The following is a 19,448-nucleotide window of genomic DNA, read 5'->3' on the forward strand; positions in this document are numbered from 1 at the left end:
GTATTTTTATCTACACATCTATAACAGACCACAAACATGTTACATTTATGACACATAAACCAAACAGGTTGCTTGTTTGTTCCCAGTTTTCATTAAATACCCCAACCTTCCTGAATATGAAAATCTATACATGTAAATTAATAGCTAGCAAAACATAAAAAACATGTTCTCTGTAGACATCACATTTAATTTTTAATAAATAAGTTATATAAATTATTCCTTTATATTCCATTATAATTATGACTATGTATACCCACCATCCAAACTACTGTTTTGATATAATAAAAAGGGGGGGGAGGGGGGAAGTCTGACCAAAATGCATAAATTTCTATCAAAAGCTGAAAGATAACAGTGACAGTCTTTGTACTGTAAGATTCTCTGTACAAAACAATTCAGTGATATTTTCTGGACTGTGTGCAAAATATATATCCTTTGCTTCTACAACCCATAATGAAGTTAGTATTAAGAACAAACTGCAGATGACCGAACTTCAAATGTATAGAACTATTTCCAAAGGAATAGTTCTTTTGGTCTCTTCCAGAAGAAAAAAATTTGCAAGTTTAACAGAAGGTTTCAAGAATGACTACTATCCCCCTACAAATACGCTTCAGTAAGAAAGATAATTACTTAACATGCAAAAATCTTATTTTTAAGCTAGAATTCTAAAGATTTACAACAGAACAATAGAATGCCAATACTGGGTTCACAAGTTTTGGTGTGCTAATTTAGTACTTCACTAGGAAATGCTCTGCCAGTGCACTCATTGATCATTATTAAGTTGTACTGATTTGGCCGGGGAGGGGGGGAAATCCCACCAGATGGAAATAGCAAGAAATTAACTGCATTTCCTGATTTGGAAAACAGTGCAGTCATTTCAATACTACAGTTTTTAGGCACAAAACCAGCTACCGCTAAACTACAAAATAAAAGCAGTGAAGCAATCTCCAAAACGAATGTCATCTGATATTGTCCAAAATCAGGTGGAACACGGAAAAGCCAAGTAACTGAAAATTTATATTCTCCACCAAGTTACAGACAAATGTCTGTAATAAGTGATCAATACTAACTGAAGCCTTGGACGTTAGCCATTTTTAGAAGTGTTCCCTACATTGCTATGACAGATGCTCTATATTAATAGAATTGTGTTTTAAAGCACTGTTAACCTTGCTTGCTCTAGTTAAACCAACCAAAACTACTGTGGAAAAAAAAAATTGTATACTGTACTTCAGGAATCATTCCTTTCAAATTGAACAGCAAAAGTAACATGAAAACCGTCAGAACTGCTGCATTAAAAGGATTATCCTGAAGACAACACTCGGAGGGTAAAGCAGAAATTAAGGGCAACTCAACACTTCAGCTTAAACAAGTGCAAGAATGTAATCTATACTCCTCAAGTACCTGTAAGTCACAATAAACTGATCCAAGATATAAACCCAAAGACCATCTGCATTTTTCTTTATAAAAAAAAAGGTACGAAAGAAGAATCCAAAACAGTTAAGAAATCAATCGATTCTAGAATTTTTTATAACCATTTAAAAGGAACAACAAATACAGTTCTGTGTACCCTGTGTTTTCACTAGTCCTCAACTCGGCCGTAGCAAGGCTAGTGATTTCATGAACACCAGAGAGAAATAAGCCCTTTTAAAAATGGGGCTTAAAAAAAAAAAGCCTCAGAGCCGTCCTGCGATCACTTCTGAAAACTGTTACTCTTTTTGCCACTGAATTTGGTGGGAGTATACTAGTGCATTTATCTTCAAAACTAGAGCTGTATTGTGATGTCATGTAAAGCAGAAGAAACTTAGTGAATTCAATGAAATTGTACTAGTGTAGGCAGGATTAGAGCAAGACCTCCTATTTCAACCTGGTAAGACCTGTTTTAACAAAGCTACTTCAACTTGATGCACTTCACTTGCTTCCTCTAATAATAAAAAAGGACACCCCACCTCTTGTATGGAACTCTTTCTTTCAAATTACAAAAATAGGGAAATTTGGGGGGAAAAAAGGAAGAAACTTGGGTTACTTATAGAAAAGCAGCAGTGAAGTGGGAAATGGGAGAAATAGCCGCATTTTAGCTGAATAGAATTGACACAGTAAAGCTGATGGAGAACCTGAAAACATGAAAGGGAGTTGGCTTATAGTCTGTTTACGACTTGTATCTCAACGTTTCATAGCAGTAAGTCCACAACTTTCTACACAACATAATTCAAAAGCGAAACCCATTATATCTAGAAATATTAAAGATACCCAAAATTGCCCCCAAACCAGACTTAATAAACATGTTTTTTTAAATAAAACAGCTCAGACTTCTATAAATGGCGTTGCATATTATATGGGTTTAGTATTTGGTCCCGGTTTTCTTCATACTTTTCTAGCATTTTCTGCATGTCATGGTCAGCTCCGATAACCTTGAAAAGAAGAACATGAACATTAGAAATGACTGACACCATAAAACACGGTTGCTTTTGAGCAAAATAGAACAGGGCTACCACTGAAGCCAAAGTGATACACTCCTAGAGACCTGTTCAGTTAGCCTCCTGTTCAGAATCTGGCATTCATGGAAAAGCGACATGCCTTATCCTGTAAACAATCACAGTGAACAGACCCTCAAATTCCACCAAAGAGATGCAAGACCAGACTTTTATGCTATGCATTATGGATAGCTGTAAACATTTTTCTGAGGTTTTCATTCTCCAAAGGTTATTAGAAAAGCAAATTTACTCTTACCACTAAGTAACACTCTTAGTATTTGAAGAGTGCAATCCTCCATATGCGTAATTGGTTATAACTAAAATAATACTCACAAGCACTGGGCAGGAAACTTCAAACAGTGTATGTTTAATAAGCCACTCTTCGTAGAGCTGATGAATAGCTTCTAAATATTCCTAGAAAAGAGGTGTTCAAATAACACATATGCCCAGGGATGAAATACACATTGCAATTTTTATACATTTGGTAAGCAGTCAAGAACTACATATAAAAGCCAGCATCAGGTACTTCCACTAACAAAAATAAAAACCATCAGAAGGTTTCTAAGAAAAATTAATTCCCAGTATAAGGTTTTACTCCATGAAGAACCTCAAAGACACGGCTTGCAGGAGCCCAGGGCTCTCAGCTCCTTTTAAGACCAAGAACCATGTTTCTCTCCCATAGGTGTAACGGGGTTTTACAGAGAAAAATACAACAAAGAGAAGGGAGGACAAAAAGGGCAAGACTGCAAAGAATATGTATTGAATGCTCTTTCTGTGTCAACACATTTTCCTAAAATTCCCAGTTCACTTTCTCCTAACTCTGACTCACTTTCCTCTAAAAGCACTTGTGCCTGTCATCAGTTATTAGGGGTTTTTTTCATGGAGACCACTTAAATTTTGTCATTCATAATTGCTCCTCCCCACCCCTCGGTGGAGCTGTGAAGTAACACAATGTCTCTTCAAATCCATTACAGCAAGGATTTACTTTCCAAGGCAGAATTTCACATGGCCCAAAATGTACTGCCTTGCATGTAACTTCAACTGTCAATTGCTTCTACTGAACTGCCCAAAACTAGAGATACCTTGGGAGTATACACTATGGTTTCCGAAACTACATTTATTTCTGGTTAGGCTTTCTTTAGGAGAAAACCTGTTTAATGAAAGGCCATTCTGCCAACTGACACAGGTTATTCAATTGCTACAGGTAATTTTTAAGCAGATTCCCACGCTAACAATTTTCAACAAGTTGCTTCTTTTCAGACACAAGCAGAGACAACTTTTCACACATAAACATCCTGGGAATAGCAGACAACAGAAAGCACCCACATAAATCTTCAGCACCTGCATGCTGCGTGCTTTTCTATCATTAAAGGGCATAAAGGCAATTGCTTTTTGACACTTTAGAAAGGATTAACAGTAGATTAATACCGCACCTAAACAGTCAGCTACAGTACACTGATTACTAAAACGTAACACTTGGGAAAGTCAGGGTGCGTGATAGATCACTTTTTTACAATAAATCAAAATCAAATATTGAAGTTTTTAGTTTGCAGTGGAAACAACTGACCACATTTTGGCAATGCACTCAGGATATGATTTTAGTATTCTAGACTGGAATAATTATGTTTTTAAAGCTCATTGTAACCACAGATATTGAAAGAACTCCTTACCAGAGGAATGATCTTTTCCTCTTCTCTGCATCTTCTCTTTAACCTCTCATAACAAACTTCAGGAGAAGTCTGCAGGTAAACTGTCATGACAAAAATTATAATAGTTATGTTCAAGGATCAGCTTTAAAAGCAAAGAAAAAATTTAGTTCACAAACCATAGGAGGAAAGAATCCTGACTTGGGTACCACCACTGAACCTCCCCTTTGGCATTACTGTTAATCCATGAGCCATCCACAAATTAATGCTGTCTGATGCTACACATTGCAGCCACTATTATATTGAATAATATGATTATTTATGACCCAAGGAACATTTTTTCTCCCAGTAAGGAACCCACCCACAAACATGCCCCTCCAGATGCCATCAGAATTTTACCTATCAAATCAACAGAAACATCAGTGTTGCTCTGGATCCAGTCAAACCACTCAGTCAGCACAACATAATCCACCTCTGGCATTTTTCCGCTGAATAAACATAAAAGTTACCACTCACTGAAAAGCATGCACAGATCAATCATAAACTTTTTTTTTTTTTTTACCCGACTAGAATTACTCCCAATTTACTCCAGCATATGTGAAATAAAAACAAGACCAATATTATGCCCGCCCAAACTGAAGGCCTCCTAAAGCATTGTTTACACAACAGAAAGACCAAATCTTTCTTCTTTTTGTTAAATAAGCACTAACACAAAGTTCCTATTATTAACAGTTACAAACATTAATTATTTTTCCCACTACAGTTAAGAAATAATTACTTGGTGACTAACAAGAAAAATATTACCATGTTGACATTTATACAGTAACAACAAATTACTGTCAATGGTATTTATTGCTCAAGTTCTTTATATCAGAATCATTTCACATCTATCTGGACTCTACTACAGCGCGTGTCACCAGAAAGGCTTGATTTACTATGCAGCACTGATAATTCCTTACAGAAGCCATAGTAAAGAGCAGTGAAAAAATGATGACACCGTGTAAATAAAATTTACTGCCACTGCAAGAAATATTTGTGGAAAGAGCAGTGAAATATTCAATATGCTTAATTTGAACTCTGTATTCAGAGCGCACAGACAATATCAGAAACAATTGTCCCAAAGTTATCTCAGTAAGAATAATAAAATATCAAACGACTCATGTAAAACGACTCATGAAGACTCATGTCTACAGAGCCCATATTAAGAAGCATATGTTATGCTTTTACTAGTATCAAAATTTCCACTTATTACCATATTCCTAAATATAAAATATTACTAGTTTTACATTAGTCTTTCTTCAAAACTGGTAATAATAACACATACTCCACACTCTTTCCTGAATGCCTCTGCAAGATAAATTCACGAAAAAGAGATAGGATTGAGAGGCTCCTGTCCTCTCCACCTGAATGATTAAGACCAGTTGCAACATTTTAAATAGTGCTGAACAAAAAAGATTCCACAGATTTCTAAACCATTCTTCTGGCAACGTGCTTTGATCACTGGCAAAACTCAGTAAAGATAATCCAGAAAGATATTTCCACCTAAGTATGCAAGAAAGCAAAACCCATATTCATACTACCTCCCTTCTTTATCTGCCATCCAGCTGAATATCTTGCCTCCCAAAGCACCCAAAACATGGGATAATTCACTGTTATTCTTCTAATACATCAGTCGTGTATGTTTCTGGGCAGCAGGCATATACATAAGCCAAATACTAATTCTGCTACTCTTCTCCAAGACGTATCATCAAAAGGAATTAGAATTAAGAAAAAGCCCCGCTATTCTTACCCTAAAAGACAGGTAAGTGCAGGTCAATTCTGCACTGACCTGCCCTGCAGTCACCATGCTTTTGCCTTCCCTCTGCCAGTGGAGTCCCCTGCATAATCATAGAATCACAGAATGGTTTGGGTTGGACGGGACCTTAAAGATCACCTAGTTCCAGCCCCCCCACCACGGGCAGGGACACCTTCCACTGGAGCAGGTTGCTCAAAGCCCCATCCAGCCTGGCCTTGGACACTGCCAGGGATGGGGCATCCACAGCTCCTCCGGGCAGCCTCTTCCAGTGTCTCACCACCCTCACAGTGAAGGATTTCTCCCAACATCCTGTGAGGATTCTGGGTCAGGCTCAAGATCCATAAAGCTACAAGTAACAAAAAAGGTACAGAAGGGTGTTTTCATTTCCAAAGTTGGCAGACTTTCGACTCCTACCAAGTAAGTTTTTACTGCAAAAGTTAAACATCACAGGAACGAGCTATGAATAACTAACTACAAATTCAAATGGCACAAAGTGAATTGCTAGTGCTTACCCTATAACGTACCATGCATACTCACGTGCACATTTAAAATTCTTCTACAGTTTTACACCTCATATAAGTGTGCCTTTCAGTGCTAAACTCAGACGTGCAATCGCAGTAAGAACTTGGACACCCATGCATATCTCTGCATGCTGGAGACTCACAGCAATTGCTTACAATTTAAGCCTTCCTTCACCATCGTAAATCTTACTCTTACTTCTCTCTCTGGGAAAAAGCCTGCAAAGCCAAAACACAAATACTGAGTAACACTGGGTCAAAGAAGAGCTGCTATTCCTGATATTGCCACAGCTCTTCATCCCTTGCTTCAACTCATCGTTCTCCTAAAGGAGAAGAGCTTGTCTAGACTAGAAGTAACAAGTGATTCTTCTCAATCTTTAAGACTGGGACCCTAAGCAATACCTTCTCTTACAGAAAAGCAAGCAGAAAATAAGCTCTGCTCTTTGTAGCATGCTTTCCCCATTCAGTCTGAATCTTACGTTGAATTTTAAAAGTTCTATTTCATTTTTACATACTTTTAATGGGAAGCTGCCTTCCATACAGCTATGTAACAACCCCTTTGCTGAACATACCTGTTGAACAGCTTGAGCGTGAGGAGGTTTTTTTAGTAACATTTCAGCAAAATTTAGAGATGTATCAGGTCAGTTTTGTTTTCTAGACCTTCCATCAAACAGACATAATTTAATTTCTACAATGGACAACCTCACCAGTGTTCTCTGCATGATTTCTGCATGTTGACTAACCTACACAAGAATTAGGATCACTCCCCGACAGAGACAGAAGATTCCTTCTAGGAAATAGTAACAAGGAAAGAAAAAGCTTCCAGAGGATACAAAGGAATTTTCCTTTGCAAAGTCGGTTTAGTTACAGAATGATTTTTGAAATTTTCATGCAGCAGTTGAACTTAAAAAAACACTGCATGGGAAGCAATCGTTCTAAGGCTTTCCACTGCCACAGGGCACTATTATCCTGATACAGAAAAGCATCAAGTGTAAAGATTCTCTTTCTTCCTCTGATGGCTAAGACACCATCTTCAAATTTTTAGCCCTTAATGTATCCATAGCCTTTTTATATCTAATTATTCCTTTGTTATTACAGTCTTCCAGCTTCAGTAACTCCTATTTTTTGTGTTTGCACCCAGTGTGCCCATAGGTGACAAGTGTATTCTCCCAACTTTCCTATACATATGTCAAGCTGGTTTTGTCTCTCTAAACAGGCTTTCAATTCTTTTGATCGTGCCAGTATCTCAGCTTCACGCCTGTTTCAATTTTATTTCACAGATCATGAACAAGCAGTTAGAAGTGTAAAAAGTAATTTTAAAAAGCTCTCATAAAAGCTGTGTACAAAAGCACCAATATTTCCATCTCCCTCCTGGAAGCCCTTTGCCAGATACTTCCAAGAGTCACTCACTCTTCTCTGGGCTACGCAAAACTAGTGTTACTTTGCAACCAATTTTTATTGATCTATAAATATTGTAAAAGATATATATATTTCTGCTTTTCAACTTACAATCTTTCATCTTACAGTTGAACTGTCGTCAGTTCAATGGAATGACGGAATTTATTAGCATACTCTCACCCTTTGTACCAAAGCATCAATCCAAAGGCTGAACCAACACGAGTAGCGTCCTTCTAGCGTGACACATGCCCTGTCAATATCTCCCTTCAACGAGATTTGCTATCACATTACACCACCAGCTTCTGCACTTATGAACCATCATGCACAAAAGTCTCCCAAAACCTGCTTGATAAATACATGACTTCAGATCGATGCAGAATGCCTTTGTTCAAGGGGGCCGGGGAGGGCGGGGTGGAACATTACAAAACACAATTACTAGACTAGTCTAACATGATGTGTTGTTGGTCACTGACTTTACATTTTTGTTCAAAGCTTTAATTACTTTCTTTCATCATTTGTCCTGAAGCTGTGCCTGCAGTTACTAAGATGACTTTCCCTACCCTCTAATAACAGGCTCTGCAGTAAAGTCACAGGGGTACTGCCTCTATGTTACAGCACTTTCTCCTACTGTGAGAATTCACGTGCTTTCAGAACTCTGAAACGGACTTCATTTCCACTGTTACTACTATTTCCATACTCCAATAATCATCCTGTCTTTTCTTATATGCAGTTCTCCTTCCTCTACACAGAAGTAAGCATTCATTTTTGAGACAAGTCTAGATGATCTTTAAAGAACTACAACACACGGAATAGGGTGGTGATCAAACTACACGGAGCAAAGCTATAGAACTGCTTGCCATGGGATGTCCTGGAAACTAAAGGTTTACACAAGCTTAGCGGAAAACCAGACAGGTTCATGGAAAAGAAATTCCCTGTGGGTTACTAAATACAGAAAAAACACTGCTGAGTAAGGAATTCCCTAAACTAAGTTACTGGATGTTCTCAGAAATTATCATAAATGCTTACCCCGTTCTGACACTCTTTTCAGGTACTTTTAGCCACCACTGGACACAGGATATGAGGGAGGAAAGACAGCTTTACTTATTTTGTTAATGTGACTCCAAATGGCTATATTCATGTATCCCAAATCTTTCCTTGTTTTATTTATAATCCTTTTACACACCTTCTATCTTGGTTTGCTATTGGTAGCATCAGCTGGCTTTTAGCTTGCTGTAACAGAACACAGCAAATGCCTTCTGTCCAATATTAAAAAGGGCTGAGGCCACGAAACATCTTAGATATCCTTAAAAATGTTATTACAGAATTAATACATAGAGTTGACACAAGCAGACTTAGTCTTATAGCAACAAAGTTCTCAGCCTTTGTAGCAAAAGCACTTTGTCTACAATGAAAAGAAAAAAGTAATTAAAAACAAGACACATTCCAGTACGTTTCCATTGTATACAGACTGGGATAAATAATGTCTTTTTCTGTTTGCCTCGCATCTTACTCTGTCTCTCTCAACTTTCAAAGCAGTTCCAGTGACAGGCTAGCAGCTGATGTAGCACGGATGCCATCTCGTGGCATGCAGCCATTCTCCCTGCAGACAGGGGGAAGAAACTGGTTTTGTCCCTTAAGATCACTGAAAAATCCATTGAAAACACAATCTGTTGTATACGCTTCTCAGCAGAAGCTCAGCATTCGAAACAAAAAAAAAACCCACCAAAAATAAACACACAAAAAAATCAGTACAGGTTACTGCCCTATTTTAGTTAGTATGAGATGGGCAAGTTATACATCGGCCAGGTAATAAATGCTTTTCCTATTCCAGGCCACAGTCTTATGCTCCAGAGTCAAATAACTTGTGTTCGGCCCAACTGCTCTTCCTCTGGCCCAAGCACACCTTGGGGTGGGGACCTGATTCAGAAAGTGACATTTAGAGACAAACAGCTCTTGTTCTTTCCTTACTCACTAGCCTGCCAAGGTTTAAAGTCTATTTTGATCCTACGAATCCTGTTTCTGAGCAACAGCATGTGAACTCAAGTTCCTGCTTGCAAGAAAAGCCAATCCTGGATGCTAGGTTGGGTAATGCTATCTAGTTCTCTCCCTCCTACAGCGTTAATCTTTATATCCTCCTGGTTCTTCACCTGTTCAGTACATGTTTGCTTTGATTCAAGCACAACTTTTGTATTCAGCTGGAGAGCAGATAAATTCAGTAAATGGTGTTCTAAATAATAAGATGTTCTAAATACACACGAGCACTTCTGAAACAGGCTCTCACCTGGCCCATTGTCCTACAGGTTTTATACTACCAGTGGGTGGCACGTCCCATAAAAATACACTGCCACTCCAACACAGAACTGACAGACTTCACAGACCACTTAGATTCAAATTAACAAAGAAATCATCAATCAATTAGATATATTTTTTAATCTAATGAAGCCAAGAAAGTAAAAAACCATATACCATACCTTCGATACAAATTTTCCACAAAAATGTATTTTGCACTGTGAATTGATCGCTCCATCATTCTTATGGGGGAAACCTACAAAAGACAATCTACATTTTTCAGCCTGTTTGCCTCTTTTCAAGCTCATATTGTATACCATGTCCTTTACATTATGAAATATTTAAGATCTGGAAGAACTGAGTATTGTTGTGATAAACTTACTGGAAGGGTGGGAACCACAAAAAGCAAGTATTCCTAATCTTGCTTATGGTCACCACGTTATTAAAGGCCTACAGAACTAATTTGTTACTCATACACAGGTTTCAAAAGTAACTGCAGAAGCATTCCGCTGAGCAGCTGAAGTTAACTAGGGGCACAAAAATGCAGCAATCCACTTAGGATTTGCAGAGCTACAGGAACTATTGCCACCTTCAGGTGTTACTGCATCAACAGCACAGGTCTAACATCAGAAAAACTATAACAAGAAAACAGCACTTTTAAAAAAAAAAGTAATTACGACCTACAAAGCACCAGCCTTAGCCAGACGTGCATGTGCTCAAACAGCACCTCATTTTGGAGAAGAGAGATTCTCTTGACGCAATCTGGCCCCTGCAGAACAAGGCAATCCTGGTAGAGCTCTTTCCAACCAGGTATTCATTATGCATGTTAATGACCACAGAAGCAACAATTGCTCCAGCAAGGCTCAAATGGCAAGGACAGCAAAGCCCAGCCTGAAATGCAGCATGATCCTTACGAATTTTTGAATGATTTTTTTCTGCAAGAGGATGAAGTCTCTATTGTCTTGGAAAAACACCTCTTCCAAAAAGCTAACAATTATATGCACAGTATCACTATCATATGTGGTACTCCCAAAAGTCTGCCCTGACACAGGCTCAGAAAATACAATGCAAGAGCAATCAAGATACAAGCGTGCCACCTAAGATCAGGTCTTGGAATCAGGGAATAGAAGATTTAGCATAGGAAGTAATTTAAGGTGTTTGAAGGAAAGAGAAACGAAGAGGTCTTGTTAAAAGGTAGTGTATGTGAAGTAATACAGGGAAAAAAGAATAGAAAGAATCTAATAGAAAATCTAATAGAAAGAATCTAATAGAAAAGAAAGAATCTAAAGAAAGAACAACAGAAAATTTTAACGCAAGTATTTTGGCTAAACACAAGAAGCAATAGCTAAATTTATGCTAGACAGCATGAAGCAGTAGAACGAATACTAACATGACCTTCAAAATTACTTGATAGTTGCCAAAGATTTGAAATAGCTAAATTTATATAGACACTAATTACATCCAAGTCACTGACGTGTGATGATGGCAAGTCTAGCTCGTAAGGGTGGTACAAGAAAAGCAGTAGTAGTTTGGGGAAGCAGAAGTTTGAGCAGGTAGGAGTCAGATATTTCACCCCTGGGGCACCATGCTGAGCATATCAACAGCATCTTTGCACCATAAAAAATCAAATCCACTGCAGAAACAAAAAAAAACCCAAACAAAAAAAAAACCCGCAAACAGCATCTTAACTTTTGGATACAAGGTTTAAAAGATTCATTACTCATAACAGCATCTAATTTTTTAAAAATTAAAAATATATTCATTTACCATTGGTCTGGTATGCTGCTCCAGCATGGTAAGCTGTATGTAGGTCTGTAACGTTATCCCCCATCTTGATGCATCTTGGTACATTAAGCCCTGGGGTCAGAGATGGAAGCAAGAGAAAAAGATGTTTTCATTAGGTCAAACAGCAAAAAAAAGTGAAGTTGGGTATTTAGTAAGCTTTAGCACAACAACAGAATTTCTAAACAAAGTGCACTAAAACGGCTGACAGCAGGTCTGACAAGAATTAAGTGATCATTTGCTCTCCACAATGCACAGAAGAATTACAGTCCTGGTCCATAGAGTCACTAAGTAGGGCACGTGGAACGCTCGCTGAAGTCAACAGAAATTAGTTACCTGGAACGGTCAGGACCAAGGCACAGCTCATTTAAGACAGTTCAAATATGTTTACTAATTAAAAAATACTTTCTGCTACTCTACTATTGTGCGCTGACATATAACCAGTCCATACAGAAACGCATATATGGTTCCAGTAAGTATGGTCTGGGCCTCAGAAAATCTGTCTTTTAACACAGACAACTGTTCTTCCCAAAGGATCCTCCAAGCAGTTGTCAGATTTTCTACTCTAATCCGATTGCTGCAGTTACACACACGTATATTTACAAGCAACAGTCTATCCTGCAGAGCAGAGAAAATATCTGACTCGGAATAAAACATCATTCAGTGTCTGTTTGCTGAGGTGACAAGCTTTAAGTCAGCAGCATGGCTTCAGTCCACAGACCTGACCTCCTCTTTTTCTCCCTGCCCAAGATCAGAATGAGAAAGTGTTCTGAAGTGCACAGAATGCTGTGACGATGTGAGACACAGCCAGCATGCCCCACCCCTCTACTAATAAGAAAAAAGTAAAGCATCAGCAACTCCTAGTAGGGAGAATTTACTTTTTCAGAGGATCTGCGCTAGCAGTGATGGTATCAAACACACGTTTGGGCACGTGTGGTTTGGGGTGTATCCACACCACTGTGCTGACTCAAGTTCCACGCGAGCTTGAGCGTAGATACACATCTTAGCCCGCAATACGATTTTTGCTATGGAGCTGATCATACAAGCAGGGAAGACTGGCATCAGAAACCACTCCAACCACCCCAGCAAAAGCCTATCTGCAGATGTAGGCAAGCACCCTGACTGCTGTCTGCAAGCACAGCTGTGACAAAGTGACATACTCGTGGGAAAGGGTTCCAAGAAACAATGACTGCCCAAAAAACAAGAGAAGCTGTCCACACCTCACAGGACTGAATTTTCCTTATCTTCAGCAGTCAAACAATACTAACCGATCAGATCCAGCCCTCACTTTCTGAGCGGTGTTCTTCCCTTCTTTGAAACAGGCATAAGCAGATTTAGAAACATCTGTCACACTCAGGGCTTACCTTCCTGAGAATTTCTTCTAGCTCACACCAAATAAAAGACCCAGTCCTTGTCAAAACCACATCTGATATGCAATGTTTCTACTATACGCATGTCTTAATCACAGTAAAAGATCTTTTGCATCATAGAGCTTTATTTTTTGCTGTATGAGATTATGACCACACCTTTTGTAACAGTTTTGCTGATCAGTGAAGTCCTTGTGCATGTCTTTCTAAAAGAACAGTGATTGCAATTGCAGAAATAATTTCTGCCACTTACCAGGATATTGTGACCATGAACATTCCTCCACTTAGTGACAGGTTCTGTCAAAACCTTGGTAAAAAGAATGACTCCATGTTAAACATGTTTTATACTCAAAATAATTAATTTGACCTTACAAGTCTACAACTATAAAAGTATTACTATCTGGTGCACACAAAAGCAACTGCTCACTGAAGTTTGATCTTGATTTTGTTTAACATACAGCAAGCCTGACCTTCCCCTTATCTTGTTCTAACCAATATGAAATTAAATATCATTCCAGTCTAAGAAATCTCCAGAAACCACTCTTAACAGATTTTTCATTTTTTAAAAAAAGCCATCCATTTACTGGGCTCTCAGTTACATGACATCAGTATTTTTACATGATTACTGCTTTGTCTTTACTCTGCATATTACAAGACACATCTAAGATTTAAGTGACATGAAACAGCAAACAAGCATGCCCAAACATGCCCAAGCCATGTGGGCTGCTGTTACTTTACAGTTTTTTCTGATATTTTGGCATCTAGTACTGTATTACACATCATCTAAATTCCTCTTCTTCAATTTGAAGGTAAAGAGTTGGGGGAGGGGGAGGTGCACCCCTGGGGCACACAAGATGAGCAATGGCTTAACGATGTAGATGAAAAAATGTAAAAGAAATGTATATCGAGTACCTCAATGGTGCTAGTCTGTGCAAAATAATCCAGGCATGTTGTTTTTCCACTTGCAATGTTCCCTTCAATGCATATCTGATGAAAAACAGCATCACCTTTAAAAACCATGCTATCACATAGTTGTAAACAGCATGCATAAAAAATATACTCTTCCCATATCAAGCATACTATTTCCTTAGAATATAAAAACATTATTTTGTAGGAAGACATCAGGGATCGGTTTGGATTCTGTGACTCCCCGCAGACCACCGCACTTTCTCTCCCTGACACACAGGTACCAAATGTCTCTCCACCCGGCCTGGGGCAGCCTTTACCTTCTGGGACCCCAGCTGCTGCCCCTGCTCCCAGCTTGTCACCCCCTTCCCACGGCTCCCGGGAATTTCAGAGGGTCACCTGCTGGGCTGCTGCTCCCCACACCATCTGCCACAGCTCACCGCAGAGGCTACAGCTGAACTTTCAACTTAAAATAAACGCCAGCTGAAGTAATAACTTTGCTATCCATAAACAGATAGCTTATGATTCATTACATTTTCAGAAACCTGCACTATTAAAATAAACTAAGATTATGTTTTTTCAGCTGTCTTAAATAATTTTTAGTTTAAAGTAATGAGATTCCAAACACAAAAAAACCCTCAAGCTTCACAGGCAGGGTTGTATAGGGCAACTGCAACGCTACAGATGCAACTGACCCCAAACGGACACCTGTCCCCACGCCATACCATGCATTTGCACAAACCCCTCAGGACCTTACCGTGATTCAGAGCGGCGGGTGAGCGTGGGCTCGCGCGGTGAGACCCCATGACGGAGGCCCCACTGCAGCGCAGCAACCGTGCCCCATGGACGCCAGCACATAGGCTCAGATTGCAACAAAATAAGAGGCTGCATGTTCTACATATTTTACTGAACAAAATGCAAATACTTACAACTGTCTTCCTATCATCTCCTTTTATCAGATGTTTATCTAGAACGGAAACAAACAGCAGTTACAAGCGGGAAGGAGGGCTTCCTAACTTCTAGTTACACCGCGTCTCAACGCCAGCCCCTCCGTGACACCTTTAGGTTCTCTGTTGCTTAATAACGACATTTGCAAAACCAGCGATCCCCCAGGTGTGGGTAACACTGGGCCACGCAGCGGGCACCGCACACGGCCGCACTTTTAGCCGAAGTTCTGCACCGTCCCCCGCCCCGCCAAGAGCCCAGCGCGGGTGCCCGCGCCCTTCCGCAGGTGCCGCTGCGCCCACCGCGCCCGTCAGCTTCCACCGGCAGCGATCAACCGCGGCCGGGCCGGGGCTGGCGAGAGCCCGCTGCCCGCGGGGCCTGGTGCGGGGCCGGCTGGGCACGGCCACGGCAAGCACTCCGCTGCCCTACGCCTCACACCGGCCTCTCTCTGCACGTATTTATATATATAAAGCTTCCGCAAGCGCCGCCGGGCTTGCTGGGCCCACAAGGCGGCACGCCCGCAGGGCAGCCCGGCCCCCAGCGCTACCGGCCCGGGCCCGCGGGGCTCGGCAGGGGAGGGGGGGCCCGGCAGGGGAGGGGGGGCCCGGCAGGGGAGGGGGGGGCCCGGCAGGGGAGGGGGGGCCCGCGGGGCCCGGCAGGGAGGGGGGGGCCCGCGGGGCCCGGCAGGGAGGGGGGGCCCGGCAGGGGAGGGGGGGCCCGGCAGGGGAGGGGGGCCCGCGGGGCTCGGCAGGGGAGGGGGGGGCCCGGCAGGGGAGGGGGGCCCGCGGGGCTCGGCAGGGGAGGGGGGGCCCGGCAGGGGAGGGGGGGCCCGCGGGGCTCGGCAGGGGAGGGGGGGCCCGGCAGGGGAGGGGGGGCCCGCGGGGCTCGGCAGGGGAGGGGGGGCCCGCCCGTCCCGCGCACTCACAGCCGCCGCCGGGGCCGGGCCGGGCCCGCAGTGCCGCTGGGCCCACGGTCGCTCCTCCCGCGCAGGCGGCCCCGGCCGCGCCGCTCCCCGCTCCCCGCCGGCCCCGGGCCCCGCGCAGCGCCGCGGGCCGCGCCCAGGCCGCACCCAGCCGCCACATGGCCCATCCCCGCCGCCCGCCCCCCGGCACCGGCCCGGGCCCCGGCCCGGGCCCTCACTTCCGCCGCACTTCCGCTTCACTTCCGGCGCCGGGGGAGGCCGGGCGCCATGGCGGTGGCGATGGACGGCGCCTTTCCGCGCTCCCCGCGGGGCGCCCTGAAGCTGGCCCGCGCGGTAGGCCGGGGGGAGCGGGGCGGGGGCGGCCGGGGGGGCTCCGCCGCGGGCGTTGCTGACCGCCGTGCCGCCCCCGTCCCCGCAGCTGCTGGCGGCCGTGGCCTTCTGCTGCTTCGTGGGCTCCCGCTCGCCCGGCGCCTACGGCGCGCTGGCCCTGGCCGAGGCGGTCATCGCGGCGCTCTTCTTCCTGCTGTACTGGCTGCGGCTGGACCGGCGGCTGGGCGGGCTGCGCTGGGCACTGGCTGTGAGTACCGCCCGCCGCGCCCCTGCCCCGGGCTCCGGGCACAGGCGGCCCCGCCGGTAACGGGCACCCAGTGGGGGCCGCTCCCGCCCCGCGCAGCGCGCCCGGCCCTCCAGCGGCACCGGGCCCGCCGCTCGCCCCCAGCCCCCGCCTGCCGGGCGTAGCCAGGCGGCGTGAATGTGACGGCAAAAACAAAAAGGCAAAACTTACCCGTTTCATCACAAACGTGCTTTCCGACACCAACCCGCTGGGTGCCAGCGCCCGTTGCATGCGGGTGTCAGCGTACATGTGTGTTCATGGGAAGCCAGCCTTTTTTAGTGATTCATGCGGTACCAAAAGCAAGTCGCGTTCTTCGGGCGTGTGTTTCAGCATAAATACTTTGCTTCCACTGGCTGTTGCAGGACGTTTTCAACTCGGTGGTTGCCGCCTTGTTCCTCCTCGTCGTGTGCTTGTTTGCAGTGATCATCAAGAGCAACAATGGGACGCTGGCTGGAGGAGTAAGTAGGAACGTTATTACGAATATCAGTTCTGGGAGCAGACGTGGATTCGAATCTCTGGGTGTACTTACATTGTGGTAAGGCCATGGAAATAACTCTCATGGAAGAACGTACTCAGCAGTTGAAAACGAAAGCAAATACACATTCAGTGTCTCTCACTTAAAACCCAATCCTTAAATCACTAGAATGTAAAGATATTACTAGACTTAGTAATTACTACAGAGAAGTGCAAGCACTGCAAACTCCTGGAGTCTTAACTAATTTGAGTAACCAGTGTTTGCTTCCATAGCTTGACATCCTCGCTGGGAGAATCTGTAGCTCTTTTAGGACTACCCAGTTTGGGTACACGACTTAAGAAGAAGTGTCTACAATCCTGCTAAAAACAGTTTGCAATTCTTAACGGACATGCTGGTACCTCCCTCCTGGTGCTTATAGTGTTTTTTTCTGACAAACTGAGGAATTAGGGTAGTTGAGAAGGTCTTTTTCATACTGCGATTGTAAGGGGTTTGTGTACTTAAGATCAAACCAGTTTAATGGTTTAAGCAACTGCAATAAGCGGGGGAAAACCTCTCAGTTTTGAAAGTATGTAAGCCTCCTGAAGTACAAGATAAGCTAAAATGTGGCAATGCACAACCTGCCATGGGAGTTTTTCGAAACGGGCTTCAGAGATGATGAGATGGAAAGCTGGCGTCTGCACTGGCAACAGCATCCTAAGTGAAAAGGGTACTTTCCGATAGTGACTGGCTATGCCAGAATACGATTTATATTCTCCTTTGTGAAGTTAATACAAATTAAATTTAAGTTGGAAGCAGGAGACAAAGCAGGTCGCTTGGAAAACAAGTTGGGGCAGAACGAGTGAGACCTTCAGCAAACAGCATTGCCCCAAGGCCTGTGCTACCAGGGCACAAAGTGCCTTCAGCTGTGCTCTCCTGAAAAAGCTTGCCTTAGCATTACTCTCACTGATCAGGTAATTGTGTTTTAAAACCTGCTTGCCTAAAAAATCTTTGTGTGCATGTGGGATGGGGCTGAAGGGCAAGAGCCAAGCAAGTAAACTCAGCGCCTGTTCTGCAAACACATTTTTTCCAGCTGCCTGCTTGAAGTTGTACATTTTTTAAATACTTGTGTGCATTTTCTTCAATTTGGTGTATGTTCCCCGTTCAGCGCTTCAGAGGAGAGGAGCTCTTCCTGCTAGGCTTGTTTCTACAAATGTTGGCTTTTGTCTGAGCCAACACCATTAATTAGGCAACCCTTAAAGAGACAGAAGGGTTTTCATTTAGGATAAAAGCATTGTCTGGCGTAATGCAGTATTAGCTTAGCTTTCAAGGAGAATGCTTCATCTCCAAGGCTTCACACAAACTTCAAACAAAGCCAGAGTGTAGGCAGCTCCTGTGAAAGCCTGATGGGATTTAAATAAGGATGTTTATCAGCTGTCTCAAATCACGAATGTATTTGGAAGGCCAGAACCAAGTTAGGAGGATGAGATTACTGCTGCTTTGGGGAATAGTACAGTCACTACAGCAACAGCCAGAGATCCTGTGGGGAAACTAACATTATCGTTATTTCTATAGGTGTTTGGTCTTGTATTGTTTGTTCTCTGTGTTGTCGACGCAGTTGTTGTTTTCCAGAAGATTAGCCTTGATGGAACAAGAGGAAGGAATACTCCTGCCAAATAAGATTACCATTTTGGTAAAAGAGCGATTTCTCTGCTGATGACTGCTTTACTCATTTTTATTAAAGAATTTGTATTTTCATGGGTTCACTTTAGTTTCCCTGGGCATTTATGTACTGTTTCACAAGTACTGGTCCTAACTTCTCTTACAGTAATAAATGTAGTTTCAGTGTTGCAATTTCACTAGTACAAGCTTCACAGAAAATGGTCCTGTTTTTTGAAACTTGATTGAATTTTTACCTGTATGAAAACTAATTTCTCGATTGTTCTCTGTAATAAAAAGAAAATGCGAATGGGCTGATGTGAGTTGTTTTATGTTAATTAGGCATACTTAAAACTTCACTGTACCTGTAAAACAGCGCGGAGGCACGGTAACGCCGGGGCGCGCAGCACCGCGCGGAAACCGCCGCCCGCCTCGGGGCATGGGGCGGGCACGGCAGCCCCGCGGCGCGGCCAGGCCGGCGGTGGGTCCGCGGTACCGGTCACCGGGGCTCGGGGGGCGCCTGAGGGAGGCGGTGGGGGCCGGGGCAGCCCCGCCAGCACCGGGCACGGGCCCCCACCGGCGGCCCCCGGAGCGCCGGGCTGGCGGCACCGGGCTGCCCCTGCGGGATCCCGCCGCGGCGCCGCAGGGCCCGGGGGCAGCCCGCGGAGGACACCACCCCCCACCCCTAC

At 43.4% G+C, this 19,448-nt stretch overlaps 2 protein-coding genes across 4 annotated transcripts; one reads left to right on the top strand and one right to left on the bottom strand.

Annotated features, from left to right (window-relative positions):
• Window positions 1-1,428: 1,428 nt before the first annotated feature.
• TK2 (thymidine kinase 2) lies at window positions 1,429-17,013 on the bottom strand. Of its 3 annotated transcripts, none has more exons than XM_056360551.1 (10): window positions 16,821-17,013; window positions 15,099-15,136; window positions 14,176-14,250; window positions 13,517-13,570; window positions 11,882-11,971; window positions 10,297-10,370; window positions 4,514-4,602; window positions 4,139-4,218; window positions 2,802-2,882; window positions 1,429-2,405 (listed from the first exon to the last, which is right to left on the bottom strand). In XM_056360551.1, the coding sequence occupies exons 5-10, from the start codon at window positions 11,963-11,965 to the stop codon at window positions 2,307-2,309; spliced, it is 507 nt and encodes a 168-aa protein (XP_056216526.1). In that variant the 5' UTR covers window positions 11,966-11,971; window positions 13,517-13,570; window positions 14,176-14,250; window positions 15,099-15,136; window positions 16,821-17,013; the 3' UTR covers window positions 1,429-2,306. The 3 variants fall into 3 exon arrangements, with proteins under 3 accessions (XP_056216526.1, XP_056216524.1, XP_056216525.1); XM_056360549.1 differs by lacking the exon at window positions 16,821-17,013 and adding an exon at window positions 16,040-16,221; XM_056360550.1 differs by lacking the exon at window positions 16,821-17,013 and adding an exon at window positions 15,229-15,672.
• Window positions 16,240-19,073, top strand: CKLF (chemokine like factor). The gene is made up of 4 exons (XM_056360554.1): window positions 16,240-16,369; window positions 16,455-16,613; window positions 17,012-17,107; window positions 18,676-19,073. Exons 1-4 carry the CDS (start codon window positions 16,304-16,306, stop codon window positions 18,778-18,780), a joined length of 426 nt encoding a protein of 141 aa, XP_056216529.1. The 5' UTR covers window positions 16,240-16,303; the 3' UTR covers window positions 18,781-19,073.
• Window positions 19,074-19,448: the final 375 nt, after the last annotated feature.

Source organism: Falco biarmicus, chromosome 15, assembly GCF_023638135.1.
Source record: "Falco biarmicus isolate bFalBia1 chromosome 15, bFalBia1.pri, whole genome shotgun sequence".
Lineage (NCBI taxonomy): Eukaryota > Metazoa > Chordata > Aves > Falconiformes > Falconidae > Falco > Falco biarmicus.

Coding starts and splice junctions, on each gene's coding strand:
- TK2 (XM_056360549.1), bottom strand. CDS start 16,196: ATGTGGCGGCTGGGTGCGGCCTGGGCGCGGCCCGCGGCGCTGCGCGGG. Junction 4,219..4,513: donor TGTTTCTGTTGATTTGATAG/GTAAAATTCTGA, acceptor TTGTCATGACAG/TTTACCTGCAGACTTCTCCT. Junction 2,406..2,801: donor AAGTTTCCTGCCCAGTGCTT/GTGAGTATTATT, acceptor CTTCTTTTCAAG/GTTATCGGAGCTGACCATGA.
- CKLF (XM_056360554.1), top strand. CDS start 16,304: ATGGCGGTGGCGATGGACGGCGCCTTTCCGCGCTCCCCGCGGGGCGCC. Junction 16,370..16,454: donor CCCTGAAGCTGGCCCGCGCG/GTAGGCCGGGGG, acceptor CCGTCCCCGCAG/CTGCTGGCGGCCGTGGCCTT. Junction 17,108..18,675: donor ATGGGACGCTGGCTGGAGGA/GTAAGTAGGAAC, acceptor TTATTTCTATAG/GTGTTTGGTCTTGTATTGTT.